Raw genomic sequence first — 20,396 nt, forward strand, 5'->3', positions numbered from 1 at the left:
TACAGAACTTAAGTAAATTAATTCGCAATATCTCACATTCTCTGTCTTTTTTTAAGATTGTATCTGTGCTCAGATGTGTAAAAGGAAAACACCACAAGATATGGCTCTAAAGCGCATTATTTCCTGATACTGCTAATTAAACTGCTAGCATCATTAATTGGTTTGAAGATATCTTTGCATTGAGTTGGAGACATCTTAAGCTCAATTAAAGATAGCTTCAACTCAATTACAGATATCCAAATGCCATGGCCCACAATATGCAATCAGGATTGTCTTCTTTTTGTGTGCAATAGTAAATGCCCTATAACTCAAAGATTGCGCTCTTTTTACTTCCAGAGTTTCCTTTTATCATGAAAAGATTGTATGCGTGTCAATGTGCCAGTGTGTTTTTTAATCCTATTCTTAGTGGAGATATTATATGTAGCTGTTAGGTGAAGGGTGGGATGAACAGAGCGGAGAGGCATGCTGAATTTTTATTAGTAATTCATTTGAATGTATATGGTATTAGTTCTGCTCCTTGCTTTGAGTGATACTTGTAAGTCTTTATTTTAGATTGTAATCGCATATATTTGAACACGGATTGGAGGGGAGTGTGTTAGTTGACAGATGGTGGGAGAGTATTTGCACCAGCAGTGATGCATTGATCTCCATTCTCTTCACAAAGGGAAAAATCTGTCTCTGTAAAGTGACTGACCTTATTAAGTGCCTTAGAGTTCTGCAACTGTAGGGCAACCAAACTTTGCCCTTTAAAATAAATACATAAATCTAAATAAGTCAAAACACGTTTGTAAAGCTTCTCACAGGAAGGAGGACAGGAAACAGGTCTTCAGCACAAGGTAAGCTTTTAATTCTCTTTGGTTTTACAGTATTTCTAACACACCCACAATATAATGCCAAACACTGAGTTTGCTTGTCGTCTCTCTCTGACTGGAGGCTCTGTGTCTGCTTTTATGCCGCTCTCCTCGTGCTCACTGGAATTAGAGACAGGTGTTAGGCATAATTTAGCTCAGGTGTAAGCGCTCTTACCGCTTTCCTCTCCCGGACGGGCGCTTGACCACGCCCCCGCTGCCACATACCCCCACCGCCCGACTCAGGCCGGGGCACCATCCGGCCTGTCTACCACTCCCCCCCCCATTTCTGGAGAGAAAGTCGGCGACAGCCATCTGCACCCCCGGTCTGTGGACCACCTTGAATTTAAAGGGCTGGAGAGCCAGGTACCAACGGGTGATCCGGGCGTTAGTATCTTTCATGCGGTGGAGCCACTGGAGTGGGGCGTGATCCGAGCAGAGGGTGAAGGCCCGCCCCAGCAGGTAATACCGGAGGGTGAGGACCGCCCACTTGATGGCCAAACACTCCTTCTCCACGGTGCTGTTCTTGGTCTCCCTCAAAGAGAGTTTCCGGCTAATGTACAGCACTGGGCACTCCTCCCCCTCCACCACCTGCGAGAGTACGGCCCCCAGCACTCTGTCTGAAGCGTCCGTCTGCAAAACAAAAGGGAGAGAGAAGTCAGGTGCATGAAGAACCGGCCCCCCACAAAGGGCTGGTGACGTCCGAATAATTAGGCACAAACCTTCTATAATAGCCAGCCAGCCCCAGGAACTGCCTCACCCCCTTTTTGGTCTTAGGTCTAGGGCAAGTCGCAATCGCCGCGGTCTTATCAATTTGGGGACGCACCTGGCCATGACCCAAGTGGAACCCCAGATACCGTACCTCCACACGCCCAATCGCGCACTTCTTAGGGTTTGCTGTGAGCCCCGCCCGCTGCAGCGATCTCAGGACGGCCCTCAGATGTTGCATGTGCCGCTGCCAATCATTGCTATAAATGATAATATCATCTAAATAGGCAGCGGCGTACGCGGTGTGAGGTCTGAGGATCCGATCCATGAGTCGCTGAAACGTGGCCGGAGCCCCAAACAAACCGAAAGGAAGCGTCACAAATTGGTGTAATCCAAACGGCGTCGTGAAGGCTGTTTTCTCACGGGACATTGGTGTCAAGGGGATCTGCCAATAACCCTTTGTTAAATCCAAGGTCGAATAAAATCGAGCAGTACCTAACCGATCAAGCAGTTCATCAACACGGGGCATTGGGTATGCGTCAAATTTAGACACCGTGTTGACTTTTCTATAATCCACACAGAATCGAACAGACCCGTCGCTCTTCGGAACAAGAACAACCGGGCTGGACCAATCACTGTGGGATTCCTCTATTACACCCATATCAAGCATCGCATCTAATTCCTCCCGAACTATTTTCTTTTTATGTTCGGGTAAGCGATAGGGGCGTCTACGTACCACCACGCCCGGTTCGGTCTCGATGTGGTGCTGTATGATGTTTGTACGGCCCGGTAGAGGGGAAAACACATCTGCAAATTCCATTTGTAAATCGGAAACCTCTGTGAGTTGGCGCGGTGAGAGGTGGTCTCCACAAGTAACCGGGGTGTTGAGATTGCGAGCTTTGTTTACCTCTGGTCCGAGCTCCGCCCTCTCCGGAACTACCGTGGCCAATGTCACAGAGGCCGCCTCTTCTCTCCACAATTTCAGGAGGTTGAGATGTTATATTTGCCGCACGCCCCCTCTATCGGTATGTTTAACTTCATAATCGAGATCCCCCACTCGTCGTGTGACCTCAAAGGGTCCTTGCCACTTGGCGAGTAATTTAGAGCTCGATGTTGGGAGTAATACAAGCACCTTATCTCCCGGTGCAAATTCGCGTAGCCGAGCACCCCTGTCATACAGCCGGCGTTGGCGTTCTTGAGCCTGGAGCAAATTCTCCTGTGTTAGTCGCCCCAGTGTATGGAGTTTTGCTCTAAGATCGAGAATGAACTGAATTTCATTTTTACTATTAGAAGGTCCCTCCTCCCAAGCTTCGCGGATGACGTCAAGGACCCCGCGTGGGCATCGCCCATACAGCAGCTCAAACGGGGAGAACCCTGTGGAGGCTTGTGGGACCTCTCGTACTGCAAACAACAGGGGGTCTAGCCACTTATCCAAATTTCTAGCGTCATCGTTGTACGAATTTACGAATCATGTTCTTGAGCATTTTATTAAATCGTTCCACTAGGCCATCAGTCTGCGGATGGTAAACGCTAGTGCGAATCGATTTAATGCCCAAGAGCTCGTAAAGTTCGCGGAGTGTTCGTTACATAAAAGTCGTGCCTTGATCGGTGAGGATTTCTTTCGGAATCCCCACCCGGGAGATTATCTTGAAGAGTGCCCCTGCAACACTACGTGCGGAGATGTTGCTCAGAGGCACTGCTTCCGGATATCGTGTCGCGTAATCCACTAGGACTAACACGAAGCAATGTCCGCGTGCTGACCGTTCTAATGGCCCGACGAGGTCCATCCCAATTCTTTCGAAGGGGACTTCGATCAATGGTAGAGGGTGCAACGGCGCTTTTGGGGTGGCCGGTGGGTTTACAGCTGACATTCACGGCACGCCTCACACCACCTGCGGACGTCACCGCCAATGCCTGGCCAATAGAAATGGGCTATTAGACGGAGAAGTGTTTTTCGTTCCCCTAGGTGACCGGCCATAGGATTATAGTGAGCCGCCTGGGAAACTGGGAATTATTGACACAATAATTGTGTCACTTCCTCGTTTGTTTGAGCGTCCTGCGTCACTCTATATAGCCGATCTTTAATCAAGGCAAAATATGGGTATGAAATGGCGATGCCCGGCCAGAGCTGTTGACCATCAATTACTCTCACTTGATCAAGAGCATGTTTAAGGGTTTCGTCCCGCGACTGTTCTAGAGGGAAGTCCCCCTCAGGGAATTCCCTGAGAGGAGGGGTGGCCACCTCACCCCTTCCCTCGTCATTCAGAGCAGCCGAGGATGACCCCGGCTCCGCCTCCCCTGCCAAAGCATCGCACACCGCACACCTCTTTATGCAGGACCCATCCGCGCAAATACCCTCTAAAATATCTTTAAAACTCGGCCAATCAGTACCCAAGATTAGCGGATGACTGAGGCGGGAGCTAACCGCTGCCTCCACACTATGGTTTCTTCCCCTGAATTTAATCGCCAAAGTCACCATGGGATACTTGTGAACATCCCCATGCACACACCTCACCCTCACCAGTGTAGCTAAACCCAAAGCCCCGGGTTGAACCAAGCATTGGTGGATGGTGGTCTGATTGCAGCCGGTATCCAGCAAAGCTTGGTAAATACCCCCCCCTGATCCTTACCGGAATCCGGTATGCTCCAGCCCGATTGGGGGCAGCCTGCGGGACGTCGGAGACCCGCACCACCATGATCAGTGTTCCGGGATCAGTGTCCGCTAATGGAGGTGGGACGGTGGTGCGGGTCTCCGCACCTCCAACAGGCCGGCCCAGGCGTTGCGGCCGCACTTGTGCTGGCGGGCGCCCCCACCTGAGGAGGAGAGCGGCTGAATGACGGGGAATGGGAGGGTATATTCTCCCAAGGCCAGGAAGCTGGTCTCTGGAACCCTCCACGCCTGCGCGGGGCAGGAACGGGCCCTGGGGAGAGAACAGAAGGAGAGAACATAGGGGAGGGGGCAAGGGCAGGGGCAGACACAAGGGAAGGGGAAAGAGAGAGAGACGAAGAAGAAGAGGGCTCGTCTGCCCTCGGGATCGCCGCCAAGTGGTCCTCCGCCAGCCGAACAGCTTCCTCCAGCTACGCTGGGCGATGGCACTGGACCCACCCCGCCATCTTCCGAGGCAGCCGTTGAACGAAATGTTCCAGTACCACCTGGTCGATTACTCCCTCGACGTCGCGGTCCCCCGCGAGCAGCCACCTCCGACAGCCGTCCCGGAGCCGTTGAGCGAACGCAAACGGGCGATCGGACATTCCTAGTTTCATGCCCCGGAAGAGCTGGCGATTCTCTTCCGGGCTCCGACCGACCCGCTGCAGAATAGACCTCTTCAGATCGGTGTAGGCCAGGAGGTTCGTCGCCGGCAGCTGCTGTGCCGCAAGTTGAGCTTCCCCTGGGCCAGCCCCAGATTTCTGCTGAGCGCTCAAACAAATCAAAGAAGGCCTCAGGATCATCTGCTGCCCCCATCTTCTGTAGCATCTTCTTCGCTCTTCTCTCTCTCTCTCTCTCTCTCTCTATCTCTATCTCTATCTCTATCTCTCTCTCTCTCTCTCTCTCTCTCTCTCTCTCTCTCTCTCACACTCTCTCTCAATTCAATTCAATTCAAAGTAGCTTTATTGGCATGACTGTAAACAGTACAATAGTGCCAAAGCAGAGGTTGCGTAAAAACAGAACTACATCTTAATCTATAATTCAATTATTTTAACAAATTTAACAAATATTAAAATTAATAATACAAATAAATACAAAAACAAGATCAGAACTGCTGAAGACCACAGTGTCAAAATAGCTGAAGAGAACTGACATATACTTACACATAAATGAATATACACACATTGGGGTGACACACGATGGTAAAACACATAACACAGATTCACCCACTGTCTCTCAGGCTGTGACACTTTAAAACATATCTTGCAGCCAGTGCTGCTGTGTGTCCCTCTCCAATTATTATATTCATTTGTTCTTGTTCTGTCATGGTTATAAATTTGTCTATGGTGTTTGTTAATTTATCTATATAAATGTCCCTTGTATCTTGAAATTTTGGGCAGTGAAGGAGAAAGTGCACCTCTGTCTTGACCTCACCTGTCGTACAGTGAGCACACACCCTTTCTTCTCTGGGTAACCATGTTTTTCTGTGTCTGCCTCTCTCGATGGTGAGACTGTGCTCACTGAGCCTGCAATTGCTCAGGATCTGTCTCTGCTTTGTATCTCTGACAGTCAGGAGATACTCTTCCAATTCATACTTTGATTTTAGAGTCTGATAAAATTGTAATTTGCTTTGTGTTTTAGTTTCTTGATCCCTATGTTCCAGATAGGTGATTTTAGATTGTTTGATGATCTGATTTATTCTGATGTTTGGTTGTAAAGCAGTTCTGGTCTGAGGCTTGTTAGTGTTACTAGTGTTAACCAGGTTAGTGGGTCTCAGAACCAGCTGACTGAGGGGACTTTTTTCAGGATTCAGTTCTTGGGTTTATAACGCTTTATAATGTAGTGACTCTGTGGGACTTTATTTTAAATGCATCCAAAAATGTACAGATCTTTTTTGTACGTTAATAATCAATGGGAATCGTCCTAATTCTGCCCGGCATGCGTTAATGAGTGTTTTCCTTTGTAATTTCAGAATTAATTTGCAGAATTCTGTGTGTAGGGCTTCTGTTGGATATGTGTCCCATCTAGTGTAGTTCTGATCACTGAGTGGATCCCATACCTCACTTCCATACAGTGCTATGGGCTGTATGACATCCACATACATGCATTTCGATGGAAATACAAGAAGATAAAATCAAAAAATAATCATTAAAATACCTGCAAAAAATAATAAAATAAAATAAATAAACTGAATAAAATGCAAAACAAAAAGAGAAAATAATTAAAATATAAAATGTTTAATAATTTATATTTTTTAAATATGTTTATAAAACAAGTTTATGTATTTGCAGTCAGCGTCATATCAATTCCAAATGCTGAATTTTCCCCCCACAGGTCAGTGTGCATGCTGTGGAGAGAATGTGGTGGGTGAGGGGACAGGTTGTACCGCCATGGATCAGGTCTTTCATGTGGACTGCTTCATCTGCATGACCTGTGGCTCTAAGCTCAGAGGGAAACCTTTTTATGCTGTGGAAAAGAAAGCTTACTGCGAGCCCTGCTATATCGTGAGTGTGATCCATGCACACACTATATGCACACACACTGACACATTATTAAGCTGTCCATTCATCACCAACATATTGGTCTTGTATTGAATATAAACCTGCACACACAACCACACTCACTGGTGCCGAACCACAAACCGCAAATTTCAAATGCCAGGAGGCGGGATAATGTCTGACCTAGGGATGCTCCGATCAGGATTTTGAAAGCCGATATCGATCAATGATATTTTCGTCACCTGAACAGCTGACACCGATCACAATACCAATCATTTCATCTTATATCAGAGTCTCTGTCATGACTGGCTATATGTAATCATTCTGTCACTATTAACTGAATTTTCCTCTTCCCAGTAATATCACTTTGCCTAGATTTTGCTGACAAAATAGTTTAAAAAGTTAAAAGTCTGATTAAAAAATATTTTTTGTTTGTTTAGACATTAAAACAAGTAACTAACAAAATATGATCTATATTAAGATAGATAGCCCTATAACAAATTAAGCTTAGTGTCAAACTGAAGACAAACTGATAACACATAGGTGCAATGAAACTTAATGTGACATATTTAGTTATTGATTCATTGTCATTATTCTAAATAATTATGATTATTATTCCTTATTTTATTTTTGAATTATATTTAATACATTGTATTATAGTATCTTATTATTTTATAAAGAATTATTATATTTATAAATTCCTTCCCTGCAGTTTCATTTAGTAAGATGATTGTGTAAATTGTTCTTTTTTAACTTGTTGTGCTTGAACTTTAATGAGGTGAACACGCACTCTTTCATGAGGGCAAGAGATAAAGAGATAAAAGGAAAACGGAGAAAGAGTGCATGTTTCTGGATTCTACAGGTGTAGCTACTGTTAGTGCTGTTTAATGGGGAGATATTTAATAAAGATATTTGAATTATACCACATCTTGTAACTCACATTATTACTAAGATGCCTATGCCTAGCGGAGATTGAGAAGCTGCTGCCATGAATGATAATAAGGACCGTTTCACAGCTTGCGCTGTTTTCCCGCGTGTCTTTTGCGACATGAGCGATTGGTTAACGAGATCGGCCGCATTAATGATCACCGATCGAGTAATAGGACGTGAATATCGGCCGATATCGATTGGTGGCCAATCGATCGGAGTATCCCTAGTTTGAACCATGTTAAGTTTTCAAAAACTGTAACAACTAATTTTAGCAAGATTGACGTAATACACTTTATATTCTAATTGAATTAACAACATTTTCGCTTTAAATGCCAGATGCAGTGATGCGACACATGCTCAGTTGACTGACCTTATGTTTCTATATACTGTATAGCTGTATGCCAAATCTTCAATGTTAGTCTCTTTAATGAAATTACTTTTTTTTTTTAAAGTTTTGTTTTATTTTGTCAATGGTAATGAAAATGTGTCGAAAGACATGACCTGATGATAATCAAGCAATTTTAATTCAAACATTTGGTTGACCAAAATATGACAAGAGAAAAAAAAAAAAATATATATATATATATATATATATATATATATATATATATATATATATATATATATATATATATATATATATATAGTGCTAGATATTAACAATTCACTAACAATAATTATTTTTAGAAAAAACTATAAATAATCATTTTTAAATTAAAGTTAAAAAAAAATAATTTTGTACATTAATGTCAACTAAAATATGATATCTTTGTCAAATGAAATAATATACCATTTTAGTCATAGTACAGTTGACTACAATTATAACATGACCAAATATTTACAAAATTTAATGTACATTTTAGTGAAAAGACAATTTAACTGACTTATGTTGCAGTGCACAGGATGCTTATCTTCCCCTGTTCGTCTAAAATACAATTATATTTATTAAAAATATAATATGTGAAATAACAGCTATGTGTTGTGACCTAACACACAATCATACTGTTGCTTTACTCTGCCCATTTCTACATGCATATCCAAGAGGAAATACTTGAATAGCACTAGTTTGCATGCTTTTGAAGCTCTGGTTTCCTTGTCTTCACATGAAGCTTGTTTCAGCTCTCATTAGCTCCATGTTCTGAAGACTTGTCTAAGATCTGCCAGAAGCATCTGTTTCTGTGTAAAACCTGGATTTACGTTCTCTCAGAACTGTTACCAAAACCGTTCCTCTTTTCATAATCATTCACCTATTCCTGTCACACTCGTCATTCTTCCCTGTTGAGCTGCTTCACACTAGTTAGCTCGGTAGTCAAATCCATAAGAGGCATAAAGATTAGACAAACAGTGGCCTCGCATGCAAAGGACCGAGAGTCACGTTCAACTCCATCTCATTCATCTGATAAGCATTCACACGGGCAAATCACACTTCAAATGTTACACAAGTTTTTAAATCACATTAGAATGCCAGATAGGATTAGTGTCCTTTTGTAGATTGGAAACCAAATCAAGCCTCCTTCCTCAACCACCATCGTCCACCTTCATTTTTTGGGGGCTGAAAATATCTGTTGAAAATTCTCCTATTTCCTCAGACAAATGGTAAGAGAAAGGGAAATTAGTGACAGTTACAGTAAGACAGGGAAATTAACATTATAAGGTAAAGGTTAGGATTTTCTTTTTCTGGCATGCTTTCCCACATCTGAGTGTTGTGCAACAACTACATGTGTGCTGGTTGACATTGTTTGCCATTTTTATATATTTCTTTTTTAGTTAATGCATTGCAAAGCAGGCTTTTGAACTATTCTGTAGAGAAGCAAAAAGGAAACAGAGTATTAAAGCAATTTACTTGGTATCCTTGTCCTCAGTAATCCATCTGTTGGGTTAGAGAAAGCGCCACAAACATATATTTAATAAATACCAGCCACAAAGTGCTAAAGGCTTTGATGTCTCACATTTTATGTTATAAACCCTTCCATGACTGTTCTACAACCACAAATTTGGAAGATCTGTCGATCAAATTAGTTTCCACTCAGCTGCCAATGGCCAGGCTTGACCTGTCTCAACCATGCCTCTAAATAGAGAGCAAGATCTGTAGGATATTCAGCCGGAGTAAAATATTGTTAGAATAAAGTCTACTAATTTTATTGGATACATTTTGGAATGGATTCTGTTTATTTGATGGCTCAAACAAGCCAAACTGCAGGAGAGTCTATATCTGTTTGACCAACCACTGTGGGAACGATCTTTAATGTAAATCTAGGAAACATTCTGAAACCAGGGGAATCGGTCAGCACCAAAAATAAGCATTAACAAATCTTATAAAGAAACCAGGCCATTCCTCAAACTGCCTGTTATTTCATCATTGTTTCCAGTCACACTTGTGTTACTTCCATTTCCTCTGACATGTGTAGCCCACTTAAATTTCTGTTATGGCCAGAGTATTTCCCTATTTCTCTTATAAGAAACCACCATATTACTGAGCCAGCACCTTTTTGAGTGATCTTCCCTTTTATAGAGACAATGCAAATTTCAAAGAAGTCAGAATATTGTTGATATTACTGTAGGCAAGTTAAGAGGCCTTAACTATAATGCTCGACCATTTTTCTGATGATCGCTATCTTAAATCTACCAAATGAGTACTAAATGCATTATTGCACTAAAGGTGCAATTGTCAGTGTGGTTCATCCTGCCATAACGATAAATATGGAGATTCACATTATCCTGTCTTTGATCACTTTTGAAAGGCTGTTTGTCTATTGAATTTGGTTTACAGTATTTGAGATCTTTTCCAACTCCTACTTATAACTAGACTCATATTGAATCACAAATGTAAACACATTCCTAGCCCCCTTACATGTTTGTTTAACCCTATAACGCCATTTGTATAAATTATGATAAACAATGTTTGAGAGATCCTGTTTCACTGTCTGTTCAAGGAAATGAGCCAAATAGCCTATGGTATGCAAGTTTCACATGTTTATTGCACCATCTAGTGGTTATGTTTTTTTTTGGGGGGTGAAAAGGGGCTCTATGTTGGGATAAATGATACCATATTTTAAAAGTTCTAGGTAAGATTATAATTAAAGTTATAATTTTTTTGTACAATAAATATTTGCTTTAAAAGACTAGCCTATCAGTGTTTCAAAGCACTATGTTTAAGTTAATAAATTACTTTGTTGAAATTATGTTTATCAAATTTGTTATATTAGCTTTATGGGTTAAATTTACCATAAGCACTCTGTTATGTATCTGACAGAAATGTATATGACAGAAACTTTAAAAAGCGTTGTATTTATAACATTATTGTTCTTTACTCTTGAAAGATTAAATAGTAAACTTTGATATAATAAAAAAAACATTAGTTATAAGTGTTAAATCTATAAGAAAATTATTATATTTGTTTTTAGAGGGCAAAAAGGTATCTCAGATTTCAATTATGACAAATTTGAAATATGACATGCTGTAATAGACAAATACATAATATAAATAACAAATACAAAGAAAAATAAGAATGTATATGATTTTCATGCCTCTACATCCCTTTATCTATGTAGAATAATCAGGACAATCAAAATATTATAAGAAAGATTACTGAAATTGTGATTATAGAATATATGATATTAAATATGATATATGATACAGTATATATTAACAAATGTAGTCAAAAGGACAAAATAAACATTTAAATGCTGTGGAAGAAAATAAAATGAAAAGTTACTTCTAAAGCCTAATGTATGATAAATATGATTCAATTATGATACATAAAATAAAGAACATGTGCCATTTTATTTTATATATATATATATATATATATATATATATATATATATATATATATATATATATATATATATATATGTGTGTGTGTGGCTTTTTCAGTTGTGTCTAATGGTACTAAAAACAGTTTAATGTAAAAAAATTTAATGAAAATAGAGAGAGAATGTTCCGACAATTCTTTCATATGTCAGGCTTTACAGGTTTAAGTAATACTTAAGCTAATTTGATTATGTTTTCAGCAGCCATTAAGACTGTAGTACTCTCAACTCAGGCCAAGTCCACACTATTCGTTTTCTGTTTCCTAACATCATTGCTTTCCAAAGTATGCAAAAAGTTATCGAAAGTCTGTTTTTTTATGGGAGAAAAAAATAAAAACACTTTTCTACTGTGGATATAACAAAATCCATGTGTTTTCACATTAGTGTGTTTATGTAGTCTCACCATGTTTAAATCCATTCTGCAGATTTTCCAGCAAAATCAGCGAAAGAACTACATATTCTGCCTGGGCCTGCTCATAATAAGGTTCCATCCTCTTTTTCAAAAATGGTTTCAACATTTTATGCTTTATTCATTATGTACACTTTGGGAAATGAGGATATGTTTGCCTACATGGCAGTTTCAGGGTAGCTGATGGGAAATACCAAGTTCTCCACATTTTAACCACTTGTATGAACCCTGAGGTTTCACTGCCTTTCTTGGTTGCCCAGTGCTCAAGAAAGGTTGGGCAAAAGAAGAATAGGCATTTCCAGAAGTGTCACCATCTTCAAACTACCTCACCAACTCTTACAACCTTTCAGCAAACAATCATCTATATTTGCCATTGTGCCTTTGGCACAGTGCCAGCTTACAGAGTACAGTTTGAGACAGCCTCATCATTGAATATTCAAGGGAGCAGAGGCAAATTGGAAATAACAAATCTTGCAAGGCTTCTCTTTGTTGCTTATTTCAAGAGCATTGCTGTATGGAAGATTGGTTTTCTGACTGCTAATATTTTTTGGATATTAAGGTCACTTGATGAGTGATCTTCTAATAGTGTGCCGTTCCAGTGCTTCAAACCACAACACAATATACTGTGAGACACACGGTTCTGTTGAGTTTTAAAGGAATAGTTCCCCCCAAAATATTATTATTTGTTTCAAAATTTACTCACATATATGTTATTCCAAACCCATATGACTTTTGTTCTTATGCAGAACACAAAAGGTTTTTTTGGTGAATATCCGTCTGTCTTTTCAAAAGTGTCATTTGTGAGAAAGTCTTACAGATCTTGAATGGCATATTTCGTAATTTATGACAAAGTTTTCATTTTTAGGTGAATTATTCCTTTAAAGTGATTGGAAATGGGCCACAAGTAACAGAACTGGAAAGCAGTATATAATGTTTGTTCCAAGGAATATCCTCAGACTGTTATGTCTGAGTACAACTTCAACATTTGCATCACTTAAACACTGTAGTATCAGTGACTTATTCCATCTCTTCAATCATCCCCTCTGACCAGCTCTCAGAATGATTGTGCTTGTCTTCCTCTGGAAGTTTTCCAACTTGGAACCATCTGCTAAAACGGGCCGGGATAATTTAAGAACTTTATTTATGCATTTCATCAGCATAAATGTTCTTCTGGCACAAGATCAAAAGGATGGAAGAAATCTGAATTTCTTAATGAAAGTAATTTCTTCTTCTTTTCTCCTAATCCTCAGGGTCATACTCCTCTGTGTGATTAGAGAATGAACATGAGACTTCTGTCTCTATAGAGACATGGCAGTCCCCCAGTGAGCTAGGGGAAAACTTCAAATGAGGCCAGCAAGTCCATCTAGGAATCTTTTAAGAAAGGAGAATGCTCATTTTACATTATTTAGCAGTTTACTGTATTTATCTGCTTGCTCCTATTTTTTTATAGGAACTGTGTGGGCAAAAGCAGACACAGGATCATAACATTAATATTTTCATTGTCCCTATGCAAACATCTCATTTGCTGCTCTGTATGCTACAAGAGAGACAAAATGAGAGAAACCCCACCATGTATTTAACTTCATTTTATTCTTACAGGATAAAAAAGCAGTTTGCCTTAATGTTCTTTTCAAACTCTCATAAACTGGTCATCTCTACTAAACATCTGCATCTGCAATGGAGTCTAAATACCTTTGGTTCATAACTAACAGTGTTATGAATACATAGAGTGTGAATAACATGAGAGAAACAAACCAAACAGAAATATACAGTGTTCCCCTTTGGTTATTAAAAGGAAAATTATTTCAAACTGTTGGGCCATAAGTTTTAAACTCTTATTATAATTTTTCATAATGTCCTTATAGTAGTTCAGCTCTTCATTTTTGGATTACACATTTTTATTCATCTTGACTTCAAAAGTCCTCTTGAAAGTCATCTTAAAAAAAGGTAATTTACTCACCAGTTCTCTGATACACCGTCACATGGTCCTCGATCACTCCTCCACCCTCTCAGGCGGACAACAGCCACTCCTCCCCGGGCGGACCGGAGTCAGACCCACGACCCCGACGTACAGAATGCCCCTCCGCGTTCCAGGCGACTCGTGGGGATACTCCTCCGCCCCTGGCAGCGGCTCCATCACTTCAGGCGGTCGGGGAGTCCAGTCCCCACGCGTCTCGTGGACGGCGGCCGTTTACTGCGTCCGGGCGGTCGGGTTACTCCATCCCCGGTGGATGGCAGTGGTGCTCCCCCGGGTGGACGGCAGTATCGAGGACTCCGCGACGGGCATCCCTCCTCCCTCCCGGTTTTCGGCACCAGTGTAAAGAGATTTAGACAGGCAAGGAGGAGGCGTGAACCGGCTTGATAATATAAATAATATTTTAATGATAAACTTAAACAAAAGACACAAACACATGCCTGTAAACGATCTCTCTCTCCCGCACCATCTCCCACAGTAGGCCTTTATCCCTCTCGGAGACTTGATTAGCCTGATAAAGGACCGGGTGTGTAGAATCACCACCCAGCCCCGCCCTCCACCCTGCCACAGTTTCATTCATATGTATTTGTAATGTAGGCTGGCTCTGGTAATGACAATGCAGACGATGATGAAGTGTAGAACCCAAGTGCAGTTTTATTAACAAAAGTGAGATCCAAAAACCATAACTTCAAACGTGAGCAAAACAAAGGTAAACATGAATGACTAGACTATTCTTGACTTGACATAACTTGGCTTGACTATGAAACAAAAACATGGAATGCTGTACACCAACAAAGTTACATTCACAAACAATACCTGACCCCGATACAAAATGAAAAATGTGACTTAAATACAGTACATGGTCAAGGGATACATCAACCAATGAACAGACAGAACTATAAACAAGATAACAAGACAATGACTATGAACCAATGACATAACAGAACTAATAACAAGACTATAAACCAATAGGAACTAGGCACATTAAAATGGGAAACACATGACAAGATCACATGACAATGAAACAGGAAATAACATGACATGGAAGTACATTTAAAAATAAAGACATTAACACAAAACATGACATGAAAACATGAACACAAACACCTCTAGACGTGACAGTATTATGCATATCTTTTATATTTTTGTCTGATTTGTCTTATACACTATGTCAAGTCACCCTTTTGGTAGACCTATTGTGTCTTTCCTTGCACAAATCATGACAATTAAAAAGACTCTAAATAATCAGACTGTAGACAGACTATTTGATGTTACTGATGTTGTATATTGTCTATTACCCTAGTAGTAGTAATATGATTTCAGTTTTTAAATCATAAAGACACATTGCAATGGCACGTGTCACCTCACACACTTTTACTCTTTTCCCATCTTATACTTACACAGAAAATAATTATTATTCAATATATTCATATGCAACCCACTATAGTAAAACATTTGTTTAATATTATTTTTTCTTTTTTTTGGTGGGGGGGATTAAGACTATCCCACAGTGACATCCAGTAATGTTTAGCTTTGACATCAAACAGGAAATATGAGACAATGCATTAAAATCTATTATTTTGCATATTCTTTGGAACAGCACTGATAGTGTTAGCATGGTTCCTCCTCTTGCTGATAGACAACACAGAACTTTTCAACAGCACAACTAGATATCATTCATTCCTTTCAGTAACAGACAGGAAGGATTCTCTGTAATCTCCCATCTGCTTTGTGCTCTCCCATCTTCTTTTTGCTCTTCTTATGTGCTCTAACCTCAGCAATGCAACTGACCCATAAAAACATCCTGGCAATAATCTGTCTTTGTGTGCTGGCTTTCCCTGGCTCGACCTATCACTAATTTATCTCTGCTTGTTTGAATGTGGTGCAATACAGATAAACTTGTTCACAGCTCTATTAATCCCCCTTTTTGCATGAAGTGGTTTCTAATCCTGTTAATGCTACATCAGTGTTGGTATACACTGTTTGTTTTCACTTCTTATGATATTTTGTAAAGCAGCAGCTATGGTGTACCTCTGGTACCTATCCTTGGACCTTTTAGTTTTCAAAAACATAGTGTAATCGAGGGTGACATATGCATAGAACATAGTGTAATTGAGTGTGACATGCTGTACTCCACCAAAAACGAATTTAAACTGCATTTTGCTTATTCTTGTATAATTATTAGGCAGATTCTATTTGCACCCTGGTGCAAATAATGGTATGTGCTGTTTACACCCCAGTGCAAATAGTGGCAGATATTATTTGCTCCCCAGCCCTGTTGCAAATAATGGTAATTGCACATTTATATTCATTTTTATATATTTTAAGTAGTATTAAAGGAAATATTAAGAGTGAAATCATGAAATCGGATGGGAAAAAAACTGTGGGACAAAACGCAGATTCAACCCAGGGTCGCTAGGACAACACTACACATTGACATGCCGTCTGTAGTGACATCTATTGGTTAGTGTGTGGTATATTTCTGTGGTTCCACCAGAATATTGGGGTGCAAATAGTTGCCCTGTGTGGTAGATGCTATTAACCCCTGGGTGCAAATAGGCACTTGTAGTCATATAGATTCTTGAGCCTCTCCACCATTACTTATACTTCACTATTACTCATTTGCCATCTCAATACTGTCTTGCAGAGGGGTGAATCAACTGTTTTATGTACAGTCAACTGCATAATCAAAGTAAAAGGACTGTGGATTCTCCCCAGTATTTATGCCAATCCTTTTGGCAAATATTTTGTCAATTCATGCACAAAAACACCAAGTTCGAAGTTTACACAGTTCTACATATTCTCATTTGTTCTGCAATGAAATTTCCAGAGACACTAAATAATTCTTCTGCCTCTTTAATCCCTTGTTAATTTAGTCTGTGTGAGAGTTTGAACATACTTTACAGGGGTTTTGAGGGTTCTCTGTGGAGCTGTGTGATTAGTAGTGTTAGTTAAATAAAGACGTTCCTGAAAACTGCAATGCCATAAAACACTATTAGGGAAAAGGCTCTACTTTGTAGAGAACAGCAGTGTAACATCAGTGAATGGGAGAGTCGGTTTCTTGCTGTCACCTTTGGCTTGCTCACTGGGTTTCTAGATACAATTATTATTTCATGACTTATTTTTATACACGCATCATAATCGTATTTAATCAAACTACACAGTGATTACTGTAAGACTTTATAGATATTACGGTTTCATTTTCTGTTAATGCATGATTTTCTGTAAAGCAGCTTTGAAACAATGTGTGTTGAGAAAGGCGCTATACACATAAAATGACTTGGCTTGACTTAACTTGACTGAGTGTTGTGTTTGTATGCAAATAAACAAATAAGGCCTCTCTGAGCGTAAAGCTTGTTAACTTGTTTCAAACTGTGCAGAAAACGATTTGAAAACCCTTACATGTTTAGAGGTAGAGCTCGTGCTGTACTTCACTTTCTTTTGAGATTGACTTTGCTCTTCGAGGTCCCAGAAACCCCAAAGATGTGCATGTAAAAATAATAATAGTAATAATCTTTCCTTCACGTTCTTTTAACACTTTGATCTAATCTAAACCCTGTTGACAAGTATTATTCTGTTTTACAACAAAGTATGCACACATTGAAGTCTCTGAGATCCCAAACTAAACTTTGAGGTTAATTGTTTTTAAAATAATAATTTTAATGAAATACAATAAATATTTGTATCACTCCCATTAATTCACAATTTGGACTTGGCATGGAGAAATGTTTTAATGGTCACACAGGTCAAACTTCCCCATAGTCAATGGACACAGTGCAGTAGACTGCACAGCTGAGATTAATGTATGTGTCCTCTCTGGGTGAGTTTTAGGAAGAAGCACATTATCATAAATTAAGAGCTTTTTAGAGAGAGTGCTAGTGGGGGGAGTGTTGCAGAGGCTGCTGCTGTGCTTGTGGCTCTATCCCTCAGCGCAAGATCAGATTTGACATGTGTTTACTCGTCTACATAAATATTTAGGGACACAAAAATTCTCTCTGGCTCAACACTTTTGCTCAACTCTTTGGTCAAGTCCCCTATGGGCCAGTGTCTATGTCACAAACTGTTATAGATATTTATCACCTCAACACCTTATTCCCTCTCTTGGCCTTTCTGCCTCTAGTTTGGGCTCATCCAATGTTTCAAGCACTGACGCTGTTAATTGTAGGGCTACAACTGAACTTATGGAGATGCAGAATTGTGATGCAGCTGTGACTACCTACCTACAATTAAAAATGAACAGCAGTGAAATTTAAATGTGAAAAGTGTGAAAAATTTGAAAAAGCTTTAGTTTATCAATAATGTTTAAGGGTTTTTCATTTTCGCCCAAAAAAATGACATTTTGGTCATAATGTTTCACCCTTATATCGTTGTAAACCTGTTTGGCAAAACACAAAAGAAGATGCATAATAAATATAATTTCTCAACACTATGGTAGTGTCTTATTTAAAAGCTTAAAAAGCACCCAAAAGTATAGTAAAAGTAGTTCATTCAACTCGTGAGTAATATTCCAAGGATTCTGAAGGCATATGATAGATTTTGATGAGAAACGACACAAAATTTAAGTCAGTTTAGTGGAAATATTGATGTCCTTTGCACGTTCATGAACGCTATGAGTACATTTCTCACAGTGAGACGTGTGTTCACATGAAAACTTCATTAGTTTTGTTTATAATTTTTTATTCTGTCCAAATGTTCTTTTTTAGGTACAATTTAAACGAATAGTCCACCCAAACATTTTATTATTTCATAATTTACCCTCATGTAATTTCAAACCCTATGGAACACAATTGGAGATCTTGGGCAGCATGTTACCCTCAGTCACCATTTAATTTAATTGTATGCGAAAAAGATGCAGTGAAAGTGAATGGTGACTGAGGCTTACATTTTACTTAAGATCTCTTTTTGCATTCCACAGAAGATAAATATAAAAAGTAATATTGGTTTAGGCAAGTAAATTACAACATTTTGGGGTAAACTATCCCTTTATTATGAGAAAAATTAGGTCTGATTGGATTTACCGTAATTGCCGTAATTTCTTGGTTAATCAGATCACTTTTGACCTAATTTACTGGAGCTAATTCTTAATTGTAAAATAAACAATACACATTTTACAGCTCCATTCAATTAGTTCTTAATCCAGGTTCAAAAGAGAGGGAATACAATCTTGCTGTTCAGCAGCAAGGGGTACATGCCATTTTGTTACTTGGAACTTGCCCACTGCTGATCAGCTCAACAAGACTATTGGTTAAGACAGCTTTTATTTGTGAGATAGCCCTGTTCTTTTGATGCAGGCGAACTGCAGGGCTGAATGGCATCAAGGTTAATTATGCGGGTAAGGTGCTATGTTTGTGGCACCCTGCAGATTTCTTCCCTGTCTAAACTGCTCTGTTCCTGCCAAGCAGCTCGCATGACTGCTGTCAGAACCAATAATTGCATGGAGCACTTAATTAATTGGAGATCATAATTTCTGGTAATCGGGCATGTTTAACGCGGTCCCCCTTCCCCATCTTTCCCAGTCACTCTAACTGCAAGATTATTCAGACTACTTGCTGCATGGAGGCTGGTTTAAATAAATGGCCAGGTCCCTGTGGCCTGCTTCATTATTGCCTGATTTACTGCACACTCATTGTAAATATGGGGAGAAATGCAATCATCATTAGGAGATTGCACATTCAAAAATTGTTTTCATTATTTACAAACAAATTTGATAAGATGCATCTTTATCTAAGATGCCTAACATTAAGTTCCCATGAAGAACTACACTCAATAATCTTTAACTGGTTTCATGAATATTGCCTTGAAACTTGTTGATTTAAGATTTCAAGGCATTATACATTATAGTAAATTGCAAAACTTAATATCCCATTTAAGTGGTCCAATTGGACGAAAGCATGCATAGTTTCAAGTTAACCAACAAATGGAACTGTGTGCTAATGGTGATTGTGTGTTTGCTTGAGTAAATCTGTTTGTGTAGGTTGTTGAACCACATTGGCCAGGTTCCAGGCTGTGCTGAGACATTTTCCTCAGGTGGCACAGTGAGGGGGCATTTTGCCCTGTGCAGCAGAGGCTTCTGGTAATGGATGTCCTCTGATGTCTGCATCCTGCCAGGCAGGCTGTGCCACAGTGCCATCCAGTTGGGCCATCAGCCATGTCCGTCATTGCTCTGGAGGAAGGTGATGACACACCAGAGTTTAGGAAATGTTCACCCTTTCAAAAACAAAGCTCCTCACTAACAATTACATGTACACACAATAAAGTTTGAGCATAGTTTGTTTAAATTAAAATTAAAAATGTACTTATAGGAGTTTACTGAACTGTGGCTATAATCCTTAGTGAGGTAATTTTTACCAGAATTATAAGAAAGTTCAGAAGTTGACACATAACATGTCCATGAGCTTTTTTATTTGATAATTTTTCTATTTATTTATTATACACCATCAAAAAAAAAAAAAAAACTTTTCTGATACATTTTGTTCCCAGAGGAACAAAACATATAAATGTACCTTTATAGGTAAACGACATGTCCTTAGGGTTCAATTATGTACCCAAAACATGTTAAAAACTTTCTT

General features: G+C 39.6%; 1 protein-coding gene across 3 annotated transcripts in view; it reads left to right on the forward strand.

Moving 5' to 3' along the window:
- The window catches only part of LOC127654062 (lipoma-preferred partner homolog), a 287,765-nt gene that overhangs the window by 237,750 nt on the left and 29,619 nt on the right, over nucleotides 1-20,396 (forward strand). For all 3 annotated transcript variants that reach the window (XM_052141028.1, XM_052141030.1, XM_052141029.1), the window contains one exon: nucleotides 6,538-6,707. In XM_052141028.1, coding sequence (XP_051996988.1) covers nucleotides 6,538-6,707 — 170 coding nt within the window. The remainder of the gene's footprint in view (nucleotides 1-6,537; nucleotides 6,708-20,396) is intronic.

The sequence above is a fragment of the Xyrauchen texanus genome, chromosome 13 (assembly GCF_025860055.1).
Source record: "Xyrauchen texanus isolate HMW12.3.18 chromosome 13, RBS_HiC_50CHRs, whole genome shotgun sequence".
Taxonomy (NCBI): Eukaryota; Metazoa; Chordata; class Actinopteri; order Cypriniformes; family Catostomidae; genus Xyrauchen; species Xyrauchen texanus.